The sequence below is a fragment of the Callospermophilus lateralis genome, chromosome 3 (assembly GCF_048772815.1).
Source record: "Callospermophilus lateralis isolate mCalLat2 chromosome 3, mCalLat2.hap1, whole genome shotgun sequence".
Lineage (NCBI taxonomy): Eukaryota > Metazoa > Chordata > Mammalia > Rodentia > Sciuridae > Callospermophilus > Callospermophilus lateralis.
In genome coordinates this window covers 10,380,984-10,408,078 of record NC_135307.1, presented here as the reverse complement: position 1 = coordinate 10,408,078, position 27,095 = coordinate 10,380,984, and the positions used below count along the sequence as shown (strand labels likewise).

General features: G+C 39.1%; 2 protein-coding genes across 4 annotated transcripts in view; one reads left to right on the top strand and one right to left on the bottom strand.

Annotated features, from left to right (window-relative positions):
* Nucleotides 1-7,838, bottom strand: part of Atg2b (autophagy related 2B) — a 66,369-nt gene extending 58,531 nt beyond the window's left edge. For all 3 annotated transcript variants that reach the window (XM_076849689.2, XM_076849691.2, XM_076849690.2), the window contains exon 1: nt 7,278-7,838. In XM_076849689.2, the coding sequence (XP_076705804.1) occupies nt 7,278-7,439 (162 nt within the window). In that variant the 5' untranslated portion in view covers nt 7,440-7,838. The remainder of the gene's footprint in view (nt 1-7,277) is intronic.
* A 144-nt stretch (nt 7,839-7,982) lies between these two features.
* Nucleotides 7,983-25,639, top strand: Gskip (GSK3B interacting protein). The gene is made up of 3 exons (XM_076847983.2): nt 7,983-8,059; nt 20,829-21,087; nt 24,438-25,639. The coding sequence occupies exons 2-3, from the start codon at nt 20,830-20,832 to the stop codon at nt 24,597-24,599; spliced, it is 420 nt and encodes a 139-aa protein (XP_076704098.1). The 5' UTR covers nt 7,983-8,059; nt 20,829; the 3' UTR covers nt 24,600-25,639.
* The last annotated feature ends 1,456 nt before the right edge of the window (nt 25,640-27,095 follow it).

The window sequence follows — 27,095 nt, the reverse complement described above, 5'->3', positions numbered from 1 at the left end:
ACAAACCATAGCACATTTTCAGGTCCTAACGAAATCACTTAGCTAGCTGGGTAGCTTTGGACAAGTTCCTAACTTCCAAGTCTCAATTTCCTCTCCATAAAATTGGGATAGTATTCATTTCATAGGGTTATTGTGACCACAAATGAAAAAGTACATGTAAAGTGACCAACATAGTTCCTGGTACCAAGGAAACAGTGTCAAAATGTTGAATGCCTACACAGTACAATGATGAGCTCTACTAGGAATTTAAGGTGTGCCTAGCAGTAGGAAGAAAAGCAAACTTTAAATTACATGTTCCTTGTTAATACATAATTCCACAAGATTAACTAGGGAAAGAATATATCTTCACTAGTTTAAATCAAAGCATCAGAATTCAAATAGGGACAAAAAGTGCATAAAAATTTGCAAGAACTTATTTAGATCAATTAATATTTAGCACCAACTACATGCAGGACACTACACTATACTATTTTATACCTCAATTATTGCATTAAGTCTTCACAAAAGCCCCCTGAATTAGGTACTGAGTGCCCATTTTATAGATATGCTGACTGAGGACCAGAAAAATAAGTAACTTATGAAAAGTCCATTAATCACTGAAGGAAAAAAAATTTAAAAGAGAAATATATTTTTACAATGGAAGATTCTGGAGAAGGCTAAGCAAATTATGTCCTAACGTATCATAATTCTCAAAAATGTAGCCTCAGTTTTGCAGACCAGGCTTTTAAAACTAAATGGAGGCCAGGTGAAGTTGCACACACCTGTAATTCCAGCAACTCAGGTTGAGGCAGGAGGACTTCAAGTTCAAGGTCAGCCTGGACAACTTAGCAAGACCCTACCTCAAATAAAAAACATACTGTAATTGTAGCTCAATGGTAGAGGCCTTGCCCAGCGTGTGTGAGGCCCTGCATTCAATCTCCAGTACGCGCCCTCAGCAAAAAAAATAAACCCAGCCCTAAATGGGGGGAAAAAAAAAAACTCCCATCTTTTTAGTACTAATGATTTTCAGAATACAGTCAGAAAATATGCATCAGATTCTTCTAGGATGCTTATTTAAAAATGCAAATTCTTGGATTTTTAGAATCAGAATCTGTAGCAAGGGACCAGAAATTTTCATGTTAACAGATTCCCAGGTGAACTCAGTGCTGCTAATGTCCAAGAAGCTGAGGTTTCTTATATGTTTAAAGGCAATGTACAAAAAGAACACAGAAGTCAGATTTAGGTTTCACATCTTGCTGTACTGCTTACTACTACTATGCCTAAGTAAGTTACTGAATATTAAAAAGGAAATGTTTACTACCCAATTCACAGTAAAATAATGTATGACAAAGTGACCAGTTACTGTATATAGATATGGAAAATGCTTAATAATAGTTATTTTTCCAAAAGTAAACTAAAACCCCTTACCTTGATTCCATGTTTCCTCTAGTCATTAATCCCATTTTTCTTTCTTTAGCCTAATTAGATATTTGCTCAAACCAGAAATTACCATCTACCTTCTAATCCTAACTCCTCTGAACTTTCTCTTAGAGTCATCAATAACTAACAAATGCAATGACAACATTCAGTCCTCCTCTTCCTGATATTCTCATCCCTACCTAGACCTAAGACCACCTCTATTCCCATATTGGAATTCTAACTTCCTTTGGCTTCTGTGACACTTCACTCTTGTCTTTTTTCCAACCCTTTGCCACTTAAAATGTTGGTATTTTATCTTCAGCCATATCTCTCAACCTAATGCACCTACTTTGCATCTATTTCCAGTTTCAGTGACTACTGACTCCCTCCCTCTGGTGCTCCAGTCTTTATCAACTCCAATTCTCCTCTATGCCTCCTGTCATCTCTACTTGAATATTTCAAAGCCCTCTCAAAATTCTTCATGGTAAAACTTAAACTCACTCCAATCTCAAGTCCCTCCTTCATTCCCCACCCCCATGTAAGACAAAAAAGTTAAGTTCAAAAATGCTTGTTTCATATATTATTTCCATAATTAAAAATTTGAAATTTGTATGCCATATTGTTCTCTCTGGAAGAGATAGGATTAGGTACTATTACTTCATACTTTACATATTTCTTTTCTGTTTTTTTCCTTTATAATAAACATATTAGTGTTATAATTAAAGTGAACAATTAAAAATACATCAAACATTTTAAGTGTACATAAACAATGACTTAGCCTTTGCAAATGGGAATCTGTTAACATTAGACAACCACTTAAGAAAATGGATTTGAGGAATTCTTTTCTCAGTACAAACCAAAATTTCTGTCCCAATTTTGTGGCTACTTAAAATTTCTAATATAATGCTTCAGAAAATTTTATTACAACACTGAAGAATAACATTAAAAAGAAAATGTGTCAGATGTTAACAAAGTAGTTCAAGAATTTACACTGTACTACTTAGCTGCAATTTGCCTAATTACATGATATTTAAATAGGTTGCACTTACAGTCTTATGTGCACTTGGGCAAAAATCCCTTATGTCTGTCTTGTTTCATAAGGTACTTTGAAATTCAACCTGTGCAAATCCAAAGTTTACTCTACATTATGAACAGAACAAACTTCTAAACCTAACTTGGTCAAATTGACCCCTTGTTGTGTAGTCTGGTGACATTTTCCCCACTAGTTCACTAAAGTACTTCCATGTGATTCAAAAATTCTTAAAGTAAAAGTAGAACCACCTGAAATTCTCAGCAAATAAATGCCCTCCTGTAGATTTCCTTAAGGCTCTTCTGTTTAAAGCCATTTTGCTTTCTGTTATCATCAATGAGTTTCACGCATATATTTTTTTTAAAAAAGGCCACACTCCAGTTTCTACTATAGCATTTGGCAAATAATGGTAATAATATTTCTAGAACTGAAAACAATTTTATTATATATACCAATAAGACATAAATATCAAAGCAAACAAATTATTAAATTGAACTTAAAAGACTTTGGTGTACTGAGTTGCTAATATCTATCTACTTGTACCACACTGAATTCCTATGAGAAAAGGGTCTTCGTTTAGTTCACTATTAGATCTCTAAGCCTCTCACAATAGCACATGCATTTAATTCATTCATGGAAGAACTTCCATTTAAAAAATTAAAGTCATATATTCTTAAAGGGTTTGGAGTGGGAGTCTTAAATCTAACCTCCTACCAAGCAGATTTCCTCTATGTTTTGCCCTCTTCTAGAGACAAGGAACTCATGAAACTATCAAACAGCCCATTCCAACTGCGGAGCCATTCCTTGCTCCTCCTTCCCCCTCCCACCAGGAACTGTTTAAAGTACTTCTCTCCAAAGTGGGGTGTGTGTGTGTGTGTGTGTGTGTGTGTGTATGGAAGTGTAAAAGATGATTCATAGGGATGTAAGAAGAAAATCAGATATTCTACATTAAATGTCTCAATGGTTATATTACAAAGTTGTACTACAAGTTAATATATAAATAAGCATTAGTACTCTTATTCAGATCTGTACAGAGCTGACCAGCAGTTCCACAACAGAGAAGAGTTAAGAGCAGTGTCCTCAAGTGAACATTCCATTTCAGCATACTGAAACTTATTTAGGCTTACATTCTAAATACTAAAAACAGATCTTTAAATGGTGGAATCTTTGTAAAGAGATAGTGTGTGAAAATAACTTTCTGGTTTCCTGATTTTTCTTTTCATCCGGTTCTTAAAAGCTGAGTTTTGCAATAAGCAGTTCCCTTTTCCACAGCATAAGTAGTTCTAAATATGCCAAACATTTATATGATGATAAACAGCTACCGTTAGTATATGCTACCTGCAGGTCCCAAAAATACAATATATTTAATCTGTTTTTTGAAAATAAGAAAAATATTTTAATAGTGAAAAAGAAAATAACGCCTTTTCAAAGGATACCTGTACTATAAAGAGGGAATACTTCTTAAAACTATATTTGAAAATGTTTCCATTGTTCCATGATTTTGTTGTTGAAAACAATGACTTTTTAAAAACACTGTCTATTTAAACACAGTCTGTTTTTAGAAGACATTATCTACACAGGTTACAAAAGGTTTAAGAATATGTAAAGACTATCCCAACCAACCTAAATCTGTACAGAGATATAAACTTTTTCTGAACAAAAAGTTTAGGGAGAAAAAAAAATCTAATTTTTTATTCTGTAGCACTTTCCAATTAATTAGCAAGAATAACTGATCAAGATCAGGGAAGAAGGGACTGTCACTGCCAATCTCAACAAAATTCTATGCATAAATTAGTTAAGAATTAAAACATTTAAAAAAAAAATTGAACCATTAGCCAAGCATCATGCACACACCTGTAATCCCTGGGACTCCAGAGGCTGAGGCAGATCATAAATTCAAGGCCAGCTTCAGCAACTTACTGAGGCCCTGAGCAACTTAATGAGACCCTATCCAAAAAAAAAAAGACTGGGGATGTAGTAAAGTGCCCTGGAGTTGAATTCCTAGGTTTAAAAAAAAAAAAAGTAATGTAGCCAATGATGCATTCTTCCATTAGGATTTATGAATCTTTGTAGATATCATTTTTTCAGTTATAAAAGTCAGTAAAAGCAAGTATCAAAGGCAACTGAATTTGTAAACAGAATTTTGAATAGTTATAGCTAAGTATCACACTAAAATAAATAAACAGCAGCAAATATTACTGGAAACTTTGACAGTAGCATTTTAGTTGGCATAACCCTTACAAGAACACAACAATCCTCAAATTAAGTCTAGTCATAAATTATTTTGCCATTGATCCTGAAGTCAATGTATAAAATTCAAATATCATCATTTGATTTCCCATAAGGATGAAATAAAACCACAGAAATGAAAAAGCCTAGAACACTGCCTGACATAGATAGATGCTCAATAAACATTAATTGGCTTCCTTTTTTATTTGTTCTTTTTAGATGTGCATGACAATATATTTTGACATATTATGCATACATGGAGTATAACTTCCCATTATTGTGGTTGTACATGATGTGGAGTTTCACTGGTCATGTACTCTAATAAAAACATAGGAAAGTTAAGTCCGAATCATTCTACTGTCTTTCTATTTTCCCACCCTTCCCTTCATTCCCCTTTATCTAATCCAATGAACTTCTATTCTTCCATTCCACCCCTCCCCCTTATTGTGTGTTAACATCCACAAATCAGACAGAACATTCAGCCTTTGGTTTTTTGGAACTGGCTTATTTCACTTAGCATGATAGTCTCCATTTCCATCCATTTACTGGCAAATGCCATCATTTCATTCTTCTTTATGGCTAAATAATATTCCATTGTGTATATATACCATATTTTATTTATCCATTCACCTGCTGAAGGGCATCTAGGTTGATTCCATAGCTTGGCTATTGTAAATTGAACTTCTATAAACATGGATGTGGCTGCTTTACTGTAGTATGTTGATTTGAAGTCCTCTGGGTATATTCCAAGGAGTGGAATAAGTAGGTCAAATGGTGGTTCCATTACAAGTTTTCTGAGGAATCTCCATATTGCTTTCTACAGTGGTTGTATCAACTGCACTCCCACCATTAATGTATGAGTGTACCTTTCCCCCTGCACCCTGACATCCTCGATAACATTTATTGTTATTTGATAATACAAAATTTTGTATTGATAATACAAAAATTATCAAGAATACAAATAACAATAGCTGGAATGAGATGGAATCTCATTGTAGTTTTGTGTTTCTCTAATTTCTAGAGAAGTTGAACATTTTTCATATATTTGTGACGATTCGTATTTCTTCTGTGAAGCACCTGTTCAGCTCCTTTGTTAACTGGATTCCTCATAAACTATGTGGTGTAATAAAAAAAAAAAAAGCATAGGCTTAGGAACTAGATTTTGATTCTCACTGTATCACCTGCTAGCTATGTGACTTGAGCAAATTATTTAACTCCTTCTATAAAATGGAAATAATACCTATCTTTTGGATATGAAGACATTAAAGAATAATGCATATTAGTCATTTCTCTTACTAAAGACATGTGATAAATGTCCAGGACTGGGGATAAAGTTCAGTTGTAGAAAACTTACCTAGCATGTGAGAGGACCTGGGTTGATCCCAACACACTAAAAGGAAATGCCCAACCCTCCTCCTTCAAGATTCTCCATTCCAAATGTACCAAAAATATAGAATGATGGGTTGCTGAATTCAAAAATAACTATCTGAATTTCTATCTTTTGGTAAGAATTGCATTTATACTATAGAAGTACAATATGATGTACTGACCTCAAATAAATTCTACCTCCACTATCACTTGGCTAATTCTGGCAACCTGGACAACCCTGGTATAGGACTAAGTCTTTTTGCTACTCAAACTAGGGCTCTTTAAACTAATTTAAGACTCTAGCTTAAGTCACCTACTTACTGATACAATTATATGCTTATTCATACTCCTTAGCACAAATTATTAATAGAGTCCTAATAAGCTGTTACCATAATTGAAGCTTTTCCATGGCTAAGGGGAGAAGCCACTCTAACCTTGTCCAACTGAAGGCCAAACAGACTTTTTAAGTAAAATACTACACGTCTCACCCACAGGTGCCCACACAACGGCAGGTGGTGAGTCGGATACACCTGAAAAGCTTTAAGGCATTATGAGTCAACTCACAGCCTCTGGGCGACAAGTATAAATAAGACTATAAAAACGTCTGAGTCGCAACTTCAGCGCTTTCCCAACGCCTGCTTTTACGTCTGCGACGTGAAGTCCGCAGGCATAACAACTGTGGCACTACCAGGGTCACTCGGCCACTCACCACCTGGCTACACACGCTGGCCTTGAAAACACGTAATCAAGCGACGCAGGCAAAGCGGCACAGGAAGCTCCCACCCGACTTTCTTCCAAATGGCAAAGGCTTCGGAGAAAACCAGGCAAGCGCGGCGTGCACGCAGCCACCCCCAAATAACCAACCGGGGTCCCGACATCCCAACGGTCCCTTCATCTTTCATCATTCCGGAATGTCACCCAACGACGGGTGGGTCGGCCACGGGCCCTCCCACCCCACAGCCAGGGCTGGCCACCTCGCTCCCGGGCCCGGGCCTGCCCCAGGGCCCCCACGGCCCGGATTCGCGAGTCCCACGGTGTAGACGCCTTGACAGCTGTTAAGTTTCTGGAACACGTGACTCTGGGGACGGACCTCGCTGCCAACAGACTAAACACCACACTTGACACAATTCCCCGAGCCCCGCCACACCTGGGTCCAAGCAGCCCCAAGCAGGGAGCGACGTGCCAACCCCGAGGACGCTCGTCCCGTCGCCAGAGGACCGGGAGCGAGTCCCGCCCGGCGGGCCGCGCTTACCCATTTGTCCAGGGGGACCTGGGCGAGGGAGCCGGTGCCCTGGTAGAGGTCCAAGCTGAGCTGCTCCAGGCTCAGCTTCTCCTGCAGGAAGTGGCCCAGGTACCTCTGCAGGAGGTACCGACAGGCCCTCTTCTTGATGGACTCCGAAAACGGCCACGGCATGGTGAGGGCTGGCAGCTGGCCGCGGGGGCTGCGGGCGGCGGCTCCGGCCTCGCGCCCAGGCTCCGGCTCCGAGGCCGACGGCACCTCGGATCGCGGCCGGCGGGCCCAGGCCGCGGCGGGTCTAAGCCCTGGACGGCTCCTGCATGCCCGCTCGGCGCCACAGTCCCTCAGGGCGACCCCATCACCCGCGCCACACCGCTCGCGCTAGGCCCGGCGGGGACCAGGTGCTGAAGAGTGCCGGTCGCCCCAGGCCCGGCGGCTTTCCGGGTCACCGTCGGTCCACAGAGCGGGTGCAAGACAGCGCGAGGCAGGAGGCAAGGGCTGAGGTAGACACCTCCACCGCCGCCGCACGACGAATTTGTTGTCATCTACGAGGCGCGCTCCCGGCCCCGGGGCGCTCCCAGCGCGTTCGCGAGACGCAGCCTCATCGCGCGCGACCAGGCGCAAGCGGAAATGACGCCACATTGGGGGCCGGGTAGGCGGGAAGGAGAGCCCAAGCCGAGCACTTCCGGCGGTTCGGGGGCGGGGCCAGGGCGGTGCGGGGGCGGGGGCGGGGCTGGCGCCGCGGGTCGGCTCCAGACGCCCTCGCCGGGAGGAAGAGAAGGACCGGGCGAGCACAGGTGAGCAGTCGCGCTGCCGGGCTGCGGTCTGCGGGCCGGTTGCCTCCCGCAGGGCTGGGGGCAGGGCGGGGCCCTGCGTACCCCCTCGAGGCCCTCGGACGGGTGATGAGGGGCGACGGACAGCGGGCCCGGTGTCCGCGCAGAGTGGGGTCTGGGGGCGGGTCCGGCCTGGGCTGGCCGGGTCGCTCAGATCCTGGTACCCTGGGAACCGCTGCTCCGGGCGCCGCCCCTTCCACTCCAAGAACGGGTGACCGTCTGCATCCCGCCCGCCGCAGGAATCCCGACCGGTGTCATTGTCAGCAAGTTATGGGTCCCGTGCCTCCTGCGGGCATTGTTTCCGAAGCTTCCTCTGGGTTACTCTTGGTCTAGTGGCTTGCAGTTTGCAAAGCGCCTGTCGTACACTCTTAGTCCACCCTGGGGGTGCTACACCCACGACCAGGAAACTTGGACTCTCGAGGCATCTGTGGCAAAACTGCTTTCTCGGATAAATGCCAAAGGCTCCCGACCCCTCGGGGACCTGGGTGAAGAATTCGTGCAGTCCTGGGCATCTGCGCAACCGTGCTTCTGCCCTCTAGGAGGCTACTCCTGCAGAGGCGGAGCCGGTTCAAGTTAGTCAACCCGGTGCCGGTGGCCCGGAAGTCAGCTGTCCTGGATTAGAATTCTGACACTGACACTCAGTGGCGGAACCACCTTGCACCGGCCACTGCCCTCTCTGAGTCTATCTTGACTCTTTGCCAAGTGCGAGAGTGTTAATATCTTACCTCCAAGGATTGCTAGGAAGAGTAAATGATGTTAGTTGGGCACGAAGCGAAACAGAGTCCTGAAACATAAAGCTGGTTAATTAAGGATAGTGAATTAAGATGACCAGTTTAAGGAGTTAAATATTTACTGTCTTCGTAATTATTTCATGAATATTAACATAGAACGGAAATGTTGATGGATACAAAAAAAAAAAAATCTGGTTGTCCTTTACATTTTAGAACCAGCGTGCTCTCCAGTATATGTAGTGGCTTTGATAGTTGATGCCCCTCATTCTGTGTAGACGTATCTCAAGTATTCCCAATAACTTCAATTCCCAAGCTATTCCTTCATTTGAAAATATTTGTTAAGGGCTTGGGTTGTGGCTCAGTGGTGGAGCATTTGCCTAGCATATGTGAGGCACTGGGTTTACTCCTTAGCACCATGTTAAAAAATAAAGTTATTTTGAAAATATATCTGTTAAGGGTCATTTAAATCAAAGTCATTGCACTTGGTGATGTGGAAACGCAGAGCTGTGGTAAACATGCGAGTGGCCCTGGGTTCATTCTCCTACACCAAAAAGAGAGTGAGTGACTGAATCAGAACCTTCAAGGAGCTTATGTTCTGAAGTAGAAGGGCCATTCATGTATTTAGTGTTTATTAATTGCCTGCTGTATGTCAGGGACTGTTCTAAGCTCTGGGGTTACAGCAGTAAACAGATTGTTCCTACTTTCATGGAGCTTACATTTTACTGAAGGAAGGGGAAATGAACAAATCAGTTGAATAATGTGTCATGTGTTAAATGCTATAGGGAAAAAAAAAAAGAAACGTAAAGGGATTTGATCTAGAAATGAGGGGAGGAATTTGCCTTTACAAAAACTAAAGACTGCTATGAGAAGGCCTGTCAAACTATTACTTTTTAGCAGACTTGGAGAAAGCTAGGAAGCAAGGCACATGGAGTTGGGAACAAGTCATACAGGGCCTTGTAGACAATTATTAGGATTTTTGCTCTGGGTAAAGCAGGTCTAATGAGAAAAGTGACATAATCTAGACTGTGTTTTTATAAGGTCGTGCTAACTACTGTGTTGAAAATAGCCTGGTATGGGGGTTGAAGGGTCTGGCATGAACACAGCAAGACCAGTTAGAAGGATGCTGCAGTAATCCATACTGCAATCCAAACAGGACATTGGGACAGAGAAGATAGTTAGAAGCAGCTGGATGTTCGTTTTCTCCCCCCGACCCCCACTCTCTCTCTCTCACTCACTCACTCTCTCACTGTGTGGTGTGTGTGTGTGTAGATATTAAGACATGTTTGTGAGTAATAATTATAACCCTTGCCATAAAAGGGGTATTAACAAAGTGATGTGAACAGTCCAAGGTGGGGATCTCATCTAGCAGTGAAATAGGCCTTGGAAGGTTTGGACTGGAATTTTGACAAATGGATGAAACTTTTTTCAGTAACTGTTAATAAGTGGTTTCTTTTGCAATGTGGAATTACATTCAAGCTATCCATAGAATGCCTATAATTTCAACTATCAGACAGGAAAGGAAAGGAAAATTAAAACCAAAGGTTTTTCAATAAACACTCAAAGTGTTAAGTGTGTTGTCTTATACATTTTATGGTTTCTAGGAGAAATTCAGCATAAATGTTAAATGTCCTTGTCATGGTTAGCTCCAATAGAATATAAACTCTTCCCATATCACAATGCTATTTTGTGTTTTATCAAAGAACTACTACCACAAAATGTTAATACCTAGGAATAATTGAGGAAGATGAAAATAATTACCCAACTAAATATTGTGAGCTTTTTAGGAATTACATAAAGGGGTTTGAAGAGACAGGTTGGAAACCACATATCACAGACTAAATAGGTCATCTCAAAATAATCATTCTTCAAAGAAATCCATGATAACAGGTGAAATAAAAGAAGCTAGTAAGATGTTATGGACCTTTTTAATACTTGCACCTGAGGAACAGGAATGTGATGTCAAGACTACCATTTCCCAGGTCTCTTTGAAGAAGTTCTACAAAACAGCAGTAGCAGCTGTCACCCTATAATGTAAAGATTCAAACGCCTGGAGTTTCAAAGCCAGCACTTTATTCTCTAAAATTGGTTTAATATAATTAACAGATAATATTTCTTGAACTTAGCAAGTACACAGCACCATTCTATTTTTTAGTTTTTAGTTTTTTTAGTTTTAGATGAACACAATATCTTTATGTGGTGCTGAGGATCAAACCCAGTGCCTCACGCATGCCAGGCAAGCACATTACCACTTGAGCCCCAGCCCCAGCCCCCACAGCACCATTCTAAGCCCTTTTTTTTTTTTTTTTTTTTTTTTTTTTTTTTTTTGGTGGTGGTGCTGGGGATTGAACCCAGGGTCTTGTGCATACAAAGCAAGCACTCCACCAATTGCACTATATCTCCAGCCCCTCTAAGCACTTTCTATATATTTTCTCACTTAATTCTATCAATATCACTTTAAGGTAGATATTACTAATAGCTTCATATTAGAGAGGAGGAATGTATAACTGAGAGACTGACATCTTGCCCTGAGTCATAGATTAACTGCTATAGCTGAGAGTCAGCCCCATCAGCCAGCTTGAGAGCATCAACCACATCATGCTGATCACTTCTAGTTAGCATTAGGAGGATTTTCCAGATTGTAGTGTTCCAAGAAAAAGTGATGGCGATTAAGATGCCACATCCCACTCCTCAGCTGACTGTTGTAATGTCAGCTGAAAAGTCAAACTTTGTTTCAAAGTGAGTATTTGTAACCTTTGTACTGCTCTTGAAATCTTTTGCCAGGCATTAGGTGTGTCACTCTGCCCACTCTCTTGTCATTAAGGACAAAGCTCACCTCTATGATTTTTTTCCAGGTCTTTGATGCTTTGAATTTGTAGTGAAACAAAATTAAGTCAAGTAAATTAAGTGGAGAATAAGGGATTTAGTAGTAATCAGTATCTTGCTAACCAATTTTGTGAATCCTCCAAAGACATAAAAACACTTATTTAGCACAACCCAAAAATTATACCAACAGATGGAGAAAGAGCTGAACCCTAAATAATTTATGCATGATGTTTTAAGGAATCATTTTTGGAAACTTTATAAAAACTAGGTGATGCAATCTACCAGAATGATTGAAAGCAATTATAATGAATTCCAATTTTTAAAGATTTTATTGGCAACAGAGTACTGCCCAGACTCTGGTAGAGAACCAGTGTAGGGTTTAAATGGGAAGCAGTGAGGTTTTCTATTTTATCTCTTTATTGATTTGTTTTATATTGGTTAGAAAGTGCTTTATTTAAATATAGTGCCAAGTCATCCTTATTTCCTAGAGGATTATATAGTAATAAGAAACTAATTAATTTCTAGATTTTTTTTTAAGCATTCAGTGTTTGAGTCTTTTTTAGGACCAAGTTTACAATTTCTGGTTTTGAAGAAAAGTTTACGGAGGCACAGTGTTGCTGTTTATTTATAGTTTTAAAACTCCTCAAATCAGCACAAGGTGTTTCTCCACCCCGGAGCTCCCTCCACAATCAGTAAAGGCACACCACCATTCTCTTGGCTTACTTTGCACCTAGGTAATGTGTCTCTCTCATTGCTGAAAGGTGAGTGCATAGTCATTTTACAGATCAGTGCATAAATGGAAAATAGCCATTTTTTACAAATGATTTGCAAATGATTGATTTAAAATTTTTAATTTGAAAAGTATATATGAGTTATTGAAAACAGATGTGAATGCTATGTTTCAGAAAATAAAAGCTAAATTAGGTGACTTTTCCTAAATTCTAAATGAAACCAATTATAATCAACTTTATTCCTCTTTACTTTCAGGTTAATGTTTGAAATATTATAAGCTCAAACTTCATTTGAAATAGGTGCTCCAAATTACTTCATCTTAATAATAGTCTAGTTTTTCTAAGAAACTATTTCAGATTCCATACCTGTACTTTCCAATATATCACAAATCTTATTTATTTTTCTTACTGCAAATATAATACATTTTCATTTTACCATAGAAAAACGTCAAAGGTAAAAGGTTAAAACTACCAACAGTTACCTTCTTTCTTTCCCCCCTCCCACCCAGATTGAGCCCAGGGGTGCTTTACCACTGAGATACATCCCCAATCCTTTTTATTTTTTATTTTCAGGCAGGGTTTCTCAAAGTTGCACAAGACCTCCCTAGGTTGCTGAGGCAGGCCTTGAACTTGTGATTCTTCTGCTTCAGCCTCCCAGGTAGCTGGGAATCAAGGCATAAGCCACCACACAGGGCTACCTTCACTTTGAACAAAAAACATCAGTGTAAATGAAGTGGAAAGAGTCGTGAGAACTTAGAGAATGCCGAGCTCAGTGCCATCCTGCCACCCTCGCACAGCTCCTGCCTGTGCCTGTCAACTTCCTACTGTCAGACACATTTCCTGTAGTGTACATAGCAAATGTACAACAGGAAATGTTGAAGGAAGTCCTTCTAGCTTTTAATTCCTTAGGGTAGGGCAGTATTTCTCAGATTGTTTCACTCAAATATTCCTATCAGAGGGCAAAGGAAACCCCAGAGGTATAGGGATATAACCTAAAGAGGACATGGCTTGAGACTTCCAAACATTTTTGTTCTTTTTTTAATTCAAGTCAGTTTTACATCATTTTTTCATAATATTGATACTATAAGAGTGATATGCAGGGCTGGTGTTGTAGCTCAGTGGTAGAGAGCTTGCCTAGCATGTGTGAGGCACTGGGTTTGATCCTCAGCACCATATAAAAACAAATAAAGGCATTCTGTCCATACACAACTACAAAAATCTTTTTTTTAAAAAAAAAAAGTGATATTTATTCTCTAAGAACATTACCATATATGTCCTGTGACTTTATATACCCTTCTTCACAGAGCTGAGTACCACCACTTGAGAATTTTTCTGGGGCTTATTCATTCAAAAAGATCTTTATGCAGACACTATGCTGGTGATAGTAGACATCATAGGCCCCCATCTTCATGAATATGTAGTAACAGACACAAAAACTGTTGGTAATGAAGTACAATAAGTACAGTAGTACCATGCAGAGGTGCTTTGTAGGGGATATGGTGATCTCTCTTACAGTCGGACACAGAACCATGAAAGATGTCCTAGTTGAATTTTGAAGGATTGTAGATCTTCAAAGTAGTGTCAAAATATATTTTATAAGTTAAAAACAGGAATCTAGAGCTGGAGATGCAGCTCAGTCGTAGAGTACTTGCAACATTCATTAATGAAGGAATCCACAAGATGGTAAGGTTGATTCAGAGTAGTATAGGCAAGACCAAAGTCAATGAAAGAAAACTGATGAAATAGGGTTGCAAAATTGACTGTGGGATTTCTACTTCTAGCCAAGGTAGAGTAATAGGGACCCTCTCACCTTAAACAACAAAATTTGGGCAAAAATACATGAAGCAGTATTTGTGGCATCAGCAATGGATAGTGATCCCTAAGAAGCAAGACATAAATGAGATGAGCCTGTGGTCCTAGTTTATTGCCTGGAGAGATGTTAAACATGGCACTTGGGAGAAAAACTCAGGTGAAGTCTGGTGGTCTACCTAAATAGAGGACATGGAGCTAGGACAGAGGGTTAGAAAGCAGAGAGCTTCACAGAGCAAGGGCTGTGGAGATAACAGAGAGCCCCGCCTTGAGCCTATAGCTGAGTGTTGATCAGCATATTGCTATGAGGACACCATCCAAAGGTGAGAAAAGAACTACCTGAAAGAACTAAAAAAAACAATTTTCTGAACTAAAGCGGGACCAGAGAGAGTTCCTGTTCCTCTTGCACAAAATTCACAAGGCATTTGGTAGAGTACTCAGAAAAAGGTTTTTTTTTAGAAGAAAATAGATATTGTAGAAGAAAAAACTCGAAGATATAGCAGTAGACATCATTCGGTATGAAACCCACAAGAGGGCCTGGGGTTGTGGCTCCATGGTAGAGCACTTGCCTAGAATGTGCAAGGCACTGGGTTTGATTCTCAGCATCATATATAAATAAATGAATAAAATAAAGATCCATCAATATCTAAAAATTTTTTTAAAAAAGAAAGAAACACACAAGAGACTGAAAAACTGAACAAAGCTGTGAGGAATAGAGCACCCTCAGTCTAATACACAAAATTAGAGTCTCCAAGAAGAGAGGGACAGATAAAAGTTTGAAATGATGGCTGCCAAATTTTTTCCAAATTAGTTGAAGACTATAAACCCAAGGATCTCAAAAAACCCAAGCCAAAGAAGCATGGAAAAAGTATACCAAGAAATACAGTGATAACCGTGTTACCAGATGTCTCATGGGAAACTGCCAGCAACGTGAGAGTTGAAAAAACATCTTTAAAGATTTGAAAGACAATGAATGGACTGGGGATATAGCTCAGTTGGTAGAGTGCTTGCTTTGCATGTACAAGGCCCTGGATTCATCCCCAGCACCACACACAAAAAAAAAAAAAAAAAAAAAAATAGATTTGAAAGACAACTGTCAATCTCAGATTCTATATATCTCTCAAAGATGAAAGGAAGATTTGTTCAGACACACCAAAGCTGAAAGAATTCATAAACAGCAAATGTACACTACAGGAAATGTTGAAGGAAGTCCTTCTAGCAAAAAGTACACAGATCATATATATAGATATAGGTAACACAAAGGAATAAGTAGCATCAGAAATAGTAACTGCGTGATTAAGAATGTTTATATGAAGTTTTTAACATATATTGAAGTATATGACAAAAATAGCAAATGATATGTAGTATACTCTTGTAAAGTTCTTATACACAAAATGGTATAGTATACTCTTGTAAGGTTCTTATACACAAAATTATATCTATTGCAGGCACATTGTGATAAATTAAAGGGGTATACTATAAGCTAAAGCAACCACCAAAAACATACCACAGAAAATTATATTGAATAAGCCACCAAAAGATAGAATCCTAAAAGTGCCTAGTCCAAATATAAGCAGAAAGATAAAGAAAAGGAAGTAAAATACAGATGAAACAAAACAAATAGCAAGATAGTAAATTTAAACTCAATAATACTGGTAATTAAGGTAACCATACTAATTGTAAATGGTTAAACAACCCCAATCATAATGTAAAGGTTGCCAAATAGGATTTAAAAAACTGGGCCAAACTATGTGCCGACAGTATACAGACTTCAAATAAAGACTGTTATTTCCATTCTCAAGACCTTAAAACAACTTCTTATTTCAAAATCAAATTCCTCCCATCTAGGTGTCAGCACCCTGTTGAACAGTCATTCTTGCCCATCCATCACACCCTTAACAGTTTCTTTGTATGTCATCTAGGTTAGTCTCCTTACAAATCTTGCCATATCCTACACAAAGCTGTGCTTATCCTCTGTTCCCCATGAACAGACTCTGAAGACCACTCTGCTGTCCATAACTGTATGTAGGCTCATTCCAGACCAATTTTGACATGTTCATTAGTTGAACCTCATCATAACTAACTGATATATCGTAGACCATGCAATATCAGGACTCTTAAAACAGTAGATTTTTCTGTCCGTTTTATTTTATATGAGAATAGCATGAGCCCAATGAGATTATGTGGCCAAATTCCAAGTTCACACAAGTGTAATGGTAAAGGTCATAGTAGATCCAAAAGCATATCATCGTTTTCTGTGATTATCAGCCATTCACAATAAAGTACATTTCTTTGGTTGTAATTATGATGTGTTTGGCTTGTAGCTGTAATATTTGTACAAATATTCCTCATTCTGTCTTATTTCCTAAATTAGATCATAAGCTACCAGTAGGCATCTTTAATTGCCCCTAGGCTTCACTCTTTCCTGTGGGCTCAATCCCTGACACACATGGTAAAATCAAACCTCAGTAAAACTACAATTTTAATATAAGAAGAAGGAAGAAAACGTCTATATTTTCTTTTTACCTTCTCCAGCTTAATACACATTTGGCTTATTTGCATGTTTTCAGTGTTTTAACTGTGGTAGAATATGTACATATGTACAAATAACTAGGTGTCTGCTCAGAGTGCTTTGACCCACTGCTGTATGGAATCAAAAATGTGGAAACTGCTTCTCTGATGCTCAGTGCTCTGCTGCTTCTCCAGCCACTGATGCTTGGATATGGCTTAATAACCTCAAAGGTTCACATGCTAGAGCTTGGTCTGCAGTGTGGTGAGGCTGAACATTGTTAAACCTTGAAGAGGTGGGCCAGGCTGCAGCTCCCAGCCCCCGACAGCCTCCACCCCAGGCGTGGCCCCTGCCTGGCCTTTCCAGCAAGAGCAGGGCAAGTACACTCAGCTCTGTCCTTGGTGCCAAGCTGATGACAAGACTGTTATAAAAGGCCTCCAGGACACTTTGATGTCCTGGAGCAGGGGATGATGGCATTGGTGCTCACCTGGCAGGACCATGGCTGTTTTGCAACAAACACCATAACAGCAGCTTTGCCAACCTGACAGTTTATCCACATGGCTTTGTGTTGTGCTGCTGGTCCTTCAGAATCACTATAGTGATGCACATGGCAAAGAAGAAATTGTCAGGCTTTCAAACAAAGTAGAAGAAAGACAGAATTGAGTCTGACAGTGCTGGGAGGTGATCCCTTACCACCCACAGTTTGCTTAGGGGCTAGCGACAGTTGGTCTGTGCTAGTGGGCGAAGGAAGCACTACAGGGTGAAGGGTTCACCTCATCAGAACATTAAAATTCTACACTTGAAACAGCTTGGAAATGTTTGCCTCCCCAGTGGGAGAGTGATTTAGCGCATACCTAGACGTCCTGGGCAGTGGCAAAGGGAGTTAACTAGCAAAGAGGTACTGATTCTACAAGCAGGCCTGGGGCATATTATATGAAATAGCCAAACTGAAACCAAAGCAACTAGCCCGGGAGCAGCTGCAGAGACCCATCAAGACCCCCAACAAGAGCTCTGAGGACCTTAGTGCCCACTTGTCCCAGAGCTCATGACTTTCCCTCCCTACCCTCTCAGAAAGTCTGGGTGGTAGTAACTCAAGAAAGGATATTGATAAATAAGTCTATTTAGCCTGTTAGGAAAAATAAGTTGTAATCATAGTTTAAAATGTCTTTATTTGTATAATGCTTTAATACTAAAATATTTTAACCTATATCATGAAAAGTTTTGAATATTACCAGGTGAGGTGGCACATACCTGTGTTCTTAGTAACTTGGGAGGCTGAGACTCGAGGATAGCAAGTTCAAAGCCAGGTTGGGAAACTTAGCAAGACCCTGTCTCAAAATCAAAAAAGGAAAAAGGCTGGGGTTGTGGCTCAGCGGTAGAGTGTTTGCCTCGCCCACACCTAGCTTTGCTTTCCATCCTCAGTACCACTGCAACAGCAAACCTTCTTTCTGAATGTTACACTTTCATTCAAAAGGCATTTTGGAGAAAGGCTTCTCAGAGTTGTCACAGTCTCAGAGAAGGTCTTTCTCTTTTGCAGCTTAGTGCTAATAATCACACAGCAACAATTTGGTGACCTACTTTGCAGACCTGTGAGGATTTCTTCCATTCTAGCACCAGATTCTTCATCATTCCCCATCATTAAGGCCTAATCACACTGAATTACACTCCTGCTAAAAGAAAACTTTGTAAACTGTCAGGCTTTCTCATGTATACATCTTTAGCAAATAATGAATATTATTTATTACATCTATAATTGAGGCACTCAGTCACTTAAGCAAAATAAAAACAACATTCATGATGTTCAGAGATTTATAGTAGGTAGGCAATTTCAAAATCTTCAAAACTAAATTTGCAAAATATAAAATGTGCTCCAGAGCTTATATATAAAACCAAGTGTGATATTAAGCAGCATATTGATATTAAGAAGGTTAAAATTTTTAGAAAATCAAATATTTTTATTTTCATATATATAGTAAATCAGATTTTAGTTACCTGACAGATTGTTTCAGTAGTAATTGATCATTTTGTAATTGTGTTGTCAGCAATGAGTGGATAGTTCTATAAAGTGGAATAGGAGACAAAGGATTCTTAAAAGTGTCATTAGTTGAGATAGAACGGAGGAGTACAGGGCTGGGGTAGAGTGGCAGAGCATTTGCCTAGCATGTTCAAGGCCCTGGGTTCAATCCTCAACACCACATAAATAAGTAAATAAATAAATAAAGGTATTGTATCCAACTACAACTAAAAAATAAATATTAAAAAAAAATGGAGGAGTACATTTTTTTATCCATTTGCTTTTATTTTTTAACATAGCTTTACATAGTTTTCCACAAGTTGTCTTTAGCAAGTAGTTTTGGCTTAAATAATGTGCAGATGACATGCAGCTATAGGAACTCTGCCTCCTTAAGCTTTTGGCTGATAATTCAGAGCAGTAGCTGCACAGCAGAATCACTCAGGAGCTCTGGAAAAACACCCATCTCCCAGAGGTTTGGGTTCCATTTCTCGGCGCTGGGGCCAGGTCATCCGTTTTTATGTGCTCTCCCAGGCAATTCTAGTGAGCTGCAGAGGCTGAGAAGTACCAACTTAAAGCACTTTGGATATCATAGAAAGGGCACAAGTGAGTAACTTTAGAAAAAGAAATGGAATACACAATGTAACAGACAAATGGCATAAACCAGAATGTTCATACAGCATTGTCAGGAAAAAAGGTTATTAAGGCTTCTCTTAGGAAATGAGATCATCACTCATGTAGGCTCTCCAGCACAGTGGAGGGGAGCACAGCGTGCACAGTAGACAGGAAAAGAATGCTGAGCGAGTGTGGATGGGTGAGAGGCACCTGCATTCAGCAGAGCAGTGCTTAATCCCTGTCAGAGAAATGAAAGCCTTAACTTTTAAAATCTGCCAGGTAAAAAGAAAGTACAGGATCTTATTCTCTAAAACCTTTTTTACAGTCCTACACATTTTCACATATATCAACTTTTCTCATTCCTACATTTCAAAATTTAATAAAATTCATTGCCAGGAAAATCCTTTTTAACCCTAGTCACAGAAGAAACGCTAGAACTGCATAACAGCCCGGCAGTAATATTGGATCAAGTTGGCATGAGAAATGTCTTTTTTTTTTTTTTAATATTTGGACCAGTTCAAATAAGTAGAGAAAAGATGAGTTACTCAGAAACTCTTAGGATTATAGGCTGTCCATTTGTAAAATAAAGCTACAGAAAATACATCCCGGGCTAACTAAAGAGTTAAATATGAATATGAGAATTTAGAAGACTGCTAGAGATTTTGTAGATGTAATCATGGGGGTGGGGAAGGCCTTCTGACACAGTCCAACCCAGAAGTCTGAAAGGAACCAGTAGGAGGCAGAGTGTTGTCATGGATAAAGACTTGAACTGGACTTCAGATGGCCTGGGTTCCACTGCATATCTGCCCTTTTGATCTTAGAACTAAAATACAATCCAAACAGTCAAAAAGTGTTTACTTAGGGAAATACATACTAAAATAATGAACTCTCATTCTTCATCTCTCACATTGGCAAAAATTAGAAAGGATTGGAAAGAGTATGTTGAAAAAGAGAACAGATGCCCCTGTTCTGTTGGTGGGTATATAATCAGCACTGCCTCCTTGAAGCGTGAAGTGCAATGTCTGTTGAGAGTTAAAATGAGCGTGTCCTTTGACTCTGCAATTCCAGTTCTAAATCTTTCTCCTAATCACACATTTATAAGTGTGCATAGTCTTTTTACTGAACCATTATTCAGAATAGCTCAAAACTAATATATGATAATCAATATGGGAATTAATCTTTTAGGGGTAAGTGGGGAAGAAAGACCCTTTTTTTTAATACCTTTATTTTATTGATTTATATGTGGTGCTGAGGATTGAACCCAGGGCCCCGCACATGCCAGGCAAGCGCTCTACCAATAAGCCACAACACCAGCCCCAAGACCCTTTTTTTGATCCATAGATATCTGTAATTTTACTGTAAAAAACTACTGGAAATGATTTTAGAATGTATTCTCCCTAAAAATTGTTAGCTACTTAGTGTTTCATGCCAAGCTATTTCAATCAACAATGTTTTAAATGTCTTTCTGTTTAAAAAAAAAAAAATCATATGTACTTTTTTGCAGAATGGAAACAGACTGCAATCCCATGGAGCTAAGCAGTATGTCGGGGTTCGAGGAAGGCTCAGAGCTTAATGGCTTTGAAGGAACTGACATGAAAGACATGAGGCTGGAAGCTGAAGCAGTTGTGAACGACGTTCTCTTTGCTGTGAACAACATGTTTGTCTCAAAAAGCCTACGCTGTGCAGATGACGTGGCCTATATCAATGTGGAAACAAAGGAAAGGAACAGATACTGCCTGGAGCTCACTGAAGCAGGACTCAGGGTAACTCGGTTTTCTTCGCACACTCACACAAAAGTATATCTTTACCATTTTTTGATAAAAGTAGAGGGGAGTAAGGATGGGAGTGGTGTTCACTGTCAAAATTAGACATTCAGTAACTTCCAAAACTCTTAAAGAAAACCTTAAAGTCTTTGATCATGAGAAATTTAATTTTTTGAAAAAGACAAAATTTTACTTGCAAGGTATTATGTCATTACCCCCACAGTAATTTATTTTTCATGGGGCTAAATGTGTCCACCAAAACTATGCATACTCTGCAGTGAATGAGTTTTGCAGTCTATATATTGAAAGGATCTTTGTGCACTTCTTATAAATGTCTTTCTTATTAAAACAAAGTTTTTAACTCTTCTGTTTTCCAGCTCTTAGATCAGAATTGAATCAGAGAGAGCTGGGAGTGGTGGCACAAGTGTGTAATCCCAGCAACTAAGAAGGCTGAGGCAGGAAGATCACAAGTTCAAAACCAACCTCAGCAACTTAGCAAGGCCCTAAGCAACTTAGCTTGACCTTGTGTCCAAGTATAAACTAAAAAGGGCTGAGAATGTGGCTCAGGGGTTAAACGCTTCTGGATTCTATTTCTGGTATCAAAAAAATCAGAGAATGACATTGTACCTCCAAATTTCCACGAGTCTCCTATTGTTCCCTTATTACAAGAATCTGTTATAAAATTTTCCAGACAGATTGACCTTTCCACATCTTTAACCAGAATCATAAATTTAGAATAACAGAAAACATCAACTGACAGCAACTGTACAACAGAACAGATGGAATACCACATACCAGTAATCCCAGCAACTCGGGAGGCTGAGACAGGAGGATGGCAAGTTTGAGGTCAACCGAGGTAACTTAGTGAGACACTGTCTTAAAATATAAAAGGGTTGGGGATGTTGGCATGGGGCTTGCCTAGCATGTATGAGGCCTTGGGTTTAATCCCCAGTTCTGGTTTCCTTCAGATGACTTATAGGTACTGTATGTTCCTTGAGAGGTGAAGCAAGGCCAGCATCTCCACTGCTCTCAGTTTCCTCATAACTGCCACATAGATAGCTGCTTTAGTAGTAGTACCTGCATTCACCTAAGGACCAAACCCAGGCCTTGAGCACACTAGGCAAGCGCTCTACCGCTAAGCTGATTCCCCAGCCCTGCATCCACCAATTTTTATGCACCCCTTTCAAAATTTCATAATTTGCACTGAAAACTGAAGTGGATCTTAAGTACAAACAGGCTCAGGAATCGGAGGCAGGAGGATCAAGAGATCAAAGCTAGCCTCAGCAAAAGCAAGATGCTAGGCAACTCAGTAAGACCCTGCCTCTAAATAAAAATACAAAATAGAGCTGGGAATGTGGCTCAGTGACCAAGTGCCCCAGAGTTCAATCAATCCCCAGTACCCCCCACAAAATGTAAAGACAAATAGGCAAATCAGGTTTAGAGATAAATGCCCAGGGTAAATTCTGTCTTGATTTTGGCTAATTCTAAAGTGGCTGTAGTAAGGTCAAAGGGGTTCTTTTTCCTCTGTGCTACTGGGGATTGAACCCAGGGCAGTCTACACCAAGCTACACCCCCAACCCTTTTCAGTTTAGCTTTTATTTTAAGACAGGGCCTTGCTAAACTGTCTAGATTGGCCTCAAACTTGTGATGATTCTGCCTCAGCCTCCCAAGTCTCTGGGATTACAAGCATGCACCACAGCACACAGCTAAGTAGAAGCAGTTCTCAGGGAGACTCAGAAATCGTAAATGTGAGTGATCTCGGTTGAGTTGGTCTACTGTAAACTCCTGCTTCTTTATCTATTACCTAAAAATTAAGAACTAAAATGAACTGTAAGCACTATTATACGACTAAATGATGCAGAAAGATCTGAATCAATCATAAGAATGGGCATGATGTCAGTCTGTTTTGAGATATTTTTTTTGTCTAATAGTTATTGAGCAACTGTCCTGCGTCAGCGCTTGGAAATCAAACCAAAAAGATGTGACCCCTGACCTTTGGAAGGTCACAGTCTAGCAGGGATAAGAGAGAGGCAGATGGAGTGTCCCACACAGCAGAGAGTGACATAGAAATGTGGACCTGAAGAGGTGTGGTTCATCTTCCTCAGGTGTCTGCCTTGGGTTTTATTTTAACTATAAATTACTCAACTTCTGTTTAGTTAACTCAAAATGGATCAAGGAGCTTGATATCAAATCAGAGACTATGCGTCTGATAGATGAAAAGGTTGGTTCCGATCTACATATTGTGGGGTCGGGCTCCAAATTCCTTAATAGGACACCCATAGCACAAGAGTTAATAACAAGAATCAACAAATGGGACTTACTTAAACTAAAAAGTTTTTTCTCAGCAAGAGAAACAATAAGAGAGGTAAATAGGGAGCCTACATCATGGGAACAAATTTTTACTCCTCACACTTCAGATAGAGCCCTAATATCCAGAGTATACAAAGAACTCAAAAAATTAAACAATAAGAAAACAAATAACCCAATCAACAAATGGGCCAAAGACCTGAACAGACACTTTTCAGAGGAGGACATACAATCAATCAACAAGTACATCAACTTCTGTTTCTAACAAACTTCTATGGCTTAAATGTCTTCTCTGGCTTAACTATATGCAACAAAATATAGAGTTTATATGGGGGTTTTATAAGCTTTAATGAACAAAAACTTACTTTTATCCTTATGTGCTGGTAAAACATGATATATCTTTATTTTCTTGTCAGAAAAGCTTAGCTATGTTTAAAGGTGAAAAAAAATCACACAGAATAACATTTCCATTTATCTCATAAATTTGTTCCCTGTCAGACCATCAGATAAGTAATGTATTAGGTGAAAGTGACCTTTCACATTACTAATTACTAAAGCCAAGTTGTTATTAAAACAAGTATTAAATTAAAAAACTGATAAAGCTAATTCATTATTTAAATTAAACCATCTATAGGAACAATTTTGAGATACTTTATTTAAAAAGTCTAACCTAAATAAATAATAATAAAATATGAACTGATATTATCTATTATAACACCTTAATGTAGTGGACCCTCAGTATATGTGGAATTAAATAGGTATAAAAAGCATATTTTGATATATGAAAATGAAATTTTTATGTATGTAACTTTTTAAATTCTTTGTCTATATTCCTTTTAGGAGCAGAAGTGGGTAAATCAAACCTTTTAAATATCAAAAAAAAAAAAAGAATTCCATAGGAAATATTTTTCTGGGGTTGTTTATATAAGTTCCTTAAATACTAAAGGTTGTATTAGAGAACCACCTGTGTAAACACTCAGTTTTCATTTCCTGAACCAAGGTGGAAAGGAATTATGTAATTCTTGGGTATATTTCTCTTGTAGGTGGTAGGTTATGCTTTTGACCAGGTGGAGGATCATTTGCAGACTCCCTACCACGAAACCGTCTATTCTCTGCTGGACACACTCAGCCCTGCTTACCGGGAGGCGTTTGGAAATGCGCTGCTTCAGAGACTAGAAGCTTTGAAAAGGGACGGACAGTCGTGACTAAGTTGTTTCCTGTCAGATGGGGCTGCTTCTGGTACAGAATGTCCACATGAAACTTGAAGTTTTTGCACATGGTCATAATTGAAAATGCTTCTTCAGTTCTGTGTGTTTATCATTTGCTTCAGATTTAGGCTTTTGGCTTAGAACATCAGTGACCTAATCAGTCGTCTTAGTTTCTGATTCATTAAGGGAATTCTGAGGCCATTGCTATGACACCATCATAGGACATCAGATTTCTTCATATAATTTCTCTGCATCTCAGAACCTAATCAGTATTTCATTCTCTTGTTACAGGGCTTTGATGCTGCCAGCACTCTCTTTTACATATGAAATTCTAGATTTGCACAGTAATAATAGGAATTAGAATTACCTAACTTCAAACATGGATTCAGCCTGCTAAATCAGGGGTTTACTACTAGCTTGGACTGACTCTGTAGTGATTATTTTGCTACTGGCCTTATTGGAAACAAACTATTGACTAGTTTCCCCTGCACAAATTTTGAGATTCACTGCTTCACTTAATCTATTTATATTACTAATATGGTTTGAAAAGATGAATGACTTATATGTTCTAGCTAGTATTAAATAAAAACAGGGACCGAAGTTGTGCTTGTGCTCCTTGTTTGCAGCAGCCAGCCAGCTAAGCAGAAGATGAACCGTTAGCAAATGAATGTAATAACTACTTGTTTCCAAGATATCTAAGCACATAAGCAAATATAGGAACAGGCTTCATTCCCAACAAAAAGCATCCTCAATGTGTGTGATTGAAAAGAAGATTCTGGTTTCCTAGAAGACAATATTTTGGCCTGTGTTAATTCTTATTCTGAATGTTTGTTTACATAATGTACAGTATATATTCAGAAAGTATTTTTGCTTCAACATCTATAACGTAGTGCTTTGGTATTCCCATAGCACCCCTCCTCCCCAGTAGATGGACAGTGTTCTATCTCAATGCTAAATGTACAGTGTAATGTGAGTGCATTGTATGGGTTTGAAACCAAAGGATGAATGAAGCATTCAGAGACTTAATATTTGAAAAAGAGATACTCTGTATTTTATATTTTACTACAGGTACTAAAATTTATAAACTTAATAAAATGTCCAATGCTGCTGCATGTTTTTCAAGTACATGTCGAACAATAAGGATTGAGGAATTTTTTTAATAGTCACCTAAAGCAGCTGCTGTAGAAATATTGAACTAAAATTCTGTTTCCAGACACACCTTCATGAATTTGTCATTTGCAGTTTTTTTTGTCATTATTTGAAAAATAGGCATTTCTAGGTTCCAAAGATCACATGAGGGCTATGGGTGTATCTCGGTGCTAGAGCAGTACTTGCCTAGCATATGTGAGGTCCTGGGGTTCAATCCCCAGCACCAAAAAGGAAGAAAAAGGATCACTGGACCAGAGCAAATTAAAGTTCAGTTTTCTGTCATCATCCCTGTCAGAGCTCACTGAAATGCGTGTGATGGATAATGTATGTTCACTCTCGACTTTATTTTCAGACGCTTAACTGGGCAGTGAAGTCTAACTTCAGGTTGAACTTTCTCATGCTTAATCTCAGGCTAAATGTAAATGACATTTGTAAAGTTTGAATAAAATTCTGTTTATCATTTTTTGAGTTAAGTATGAAGAAAAGCAATTGTGTTTAAAAATTGAAATTGTTCATTTTGTGATAAATGATTGATTCCAAAAGCTTCTGTTTCCATTTTTCAATTCTACATTGTCATATTCTACGTATGTACTTTTGATTTGAAGTGAGTCAAGTGAGTTGCCTTTTTTAATTACCATGAAAGAAACAGCAAGAGAGGATATTAGTAAAACTACACAGATCTACATGAGAACCTAGACGTTAAAACCTCCATTTTGCTGGGTATGGTGGCACATGCTTATAATCCCATCCTCTCAGAAGGTAAAGGCAGGAGAATTACAAGTTCAAATTCAGCCTGTGCAACAGAGCAAGACCCCATCTTAAAACAGGCACAGTGGTATACACCTGTAATCCCAGGAATTTGGCAGGAGGATTACAAATTCAGGCCAGCCTCAGCAATTTAGACCGTGTCTCAAAAAATAAAAACAGATGGGGATGTAGCTTAGTGATAAAGCACCTCTGAGTTCCATTCCCAGTACAAAATGAAACAGTTTAAAGAATTTAGGCAGACATGAAGTCTGTCACTCCTAAAATAAAAAATGGGGGGGGGGTAGCTTCTAGACAAATAATTCTTACGAATGAATTTTTTAAAAAGAAGAAGAAAAAAGAATGGGCAAAAAAAAATACACATCTCTCACTTGAAAACTATTTTAAAAAACAAAAAACCTGAAAGATATTCAACCAATTAAGAATATCAGAAAGGAAAATTTTAAATAATCCTACCATTTCACCTAATAATTTTGTGATTTTAAATACTGGGACTTTGGGGCTCTATCCCATTCTCTTGGAGAATATGTGGATGAAATATTGGTAACAAAACTTGACAGATTTTAACTCTTGAACTGA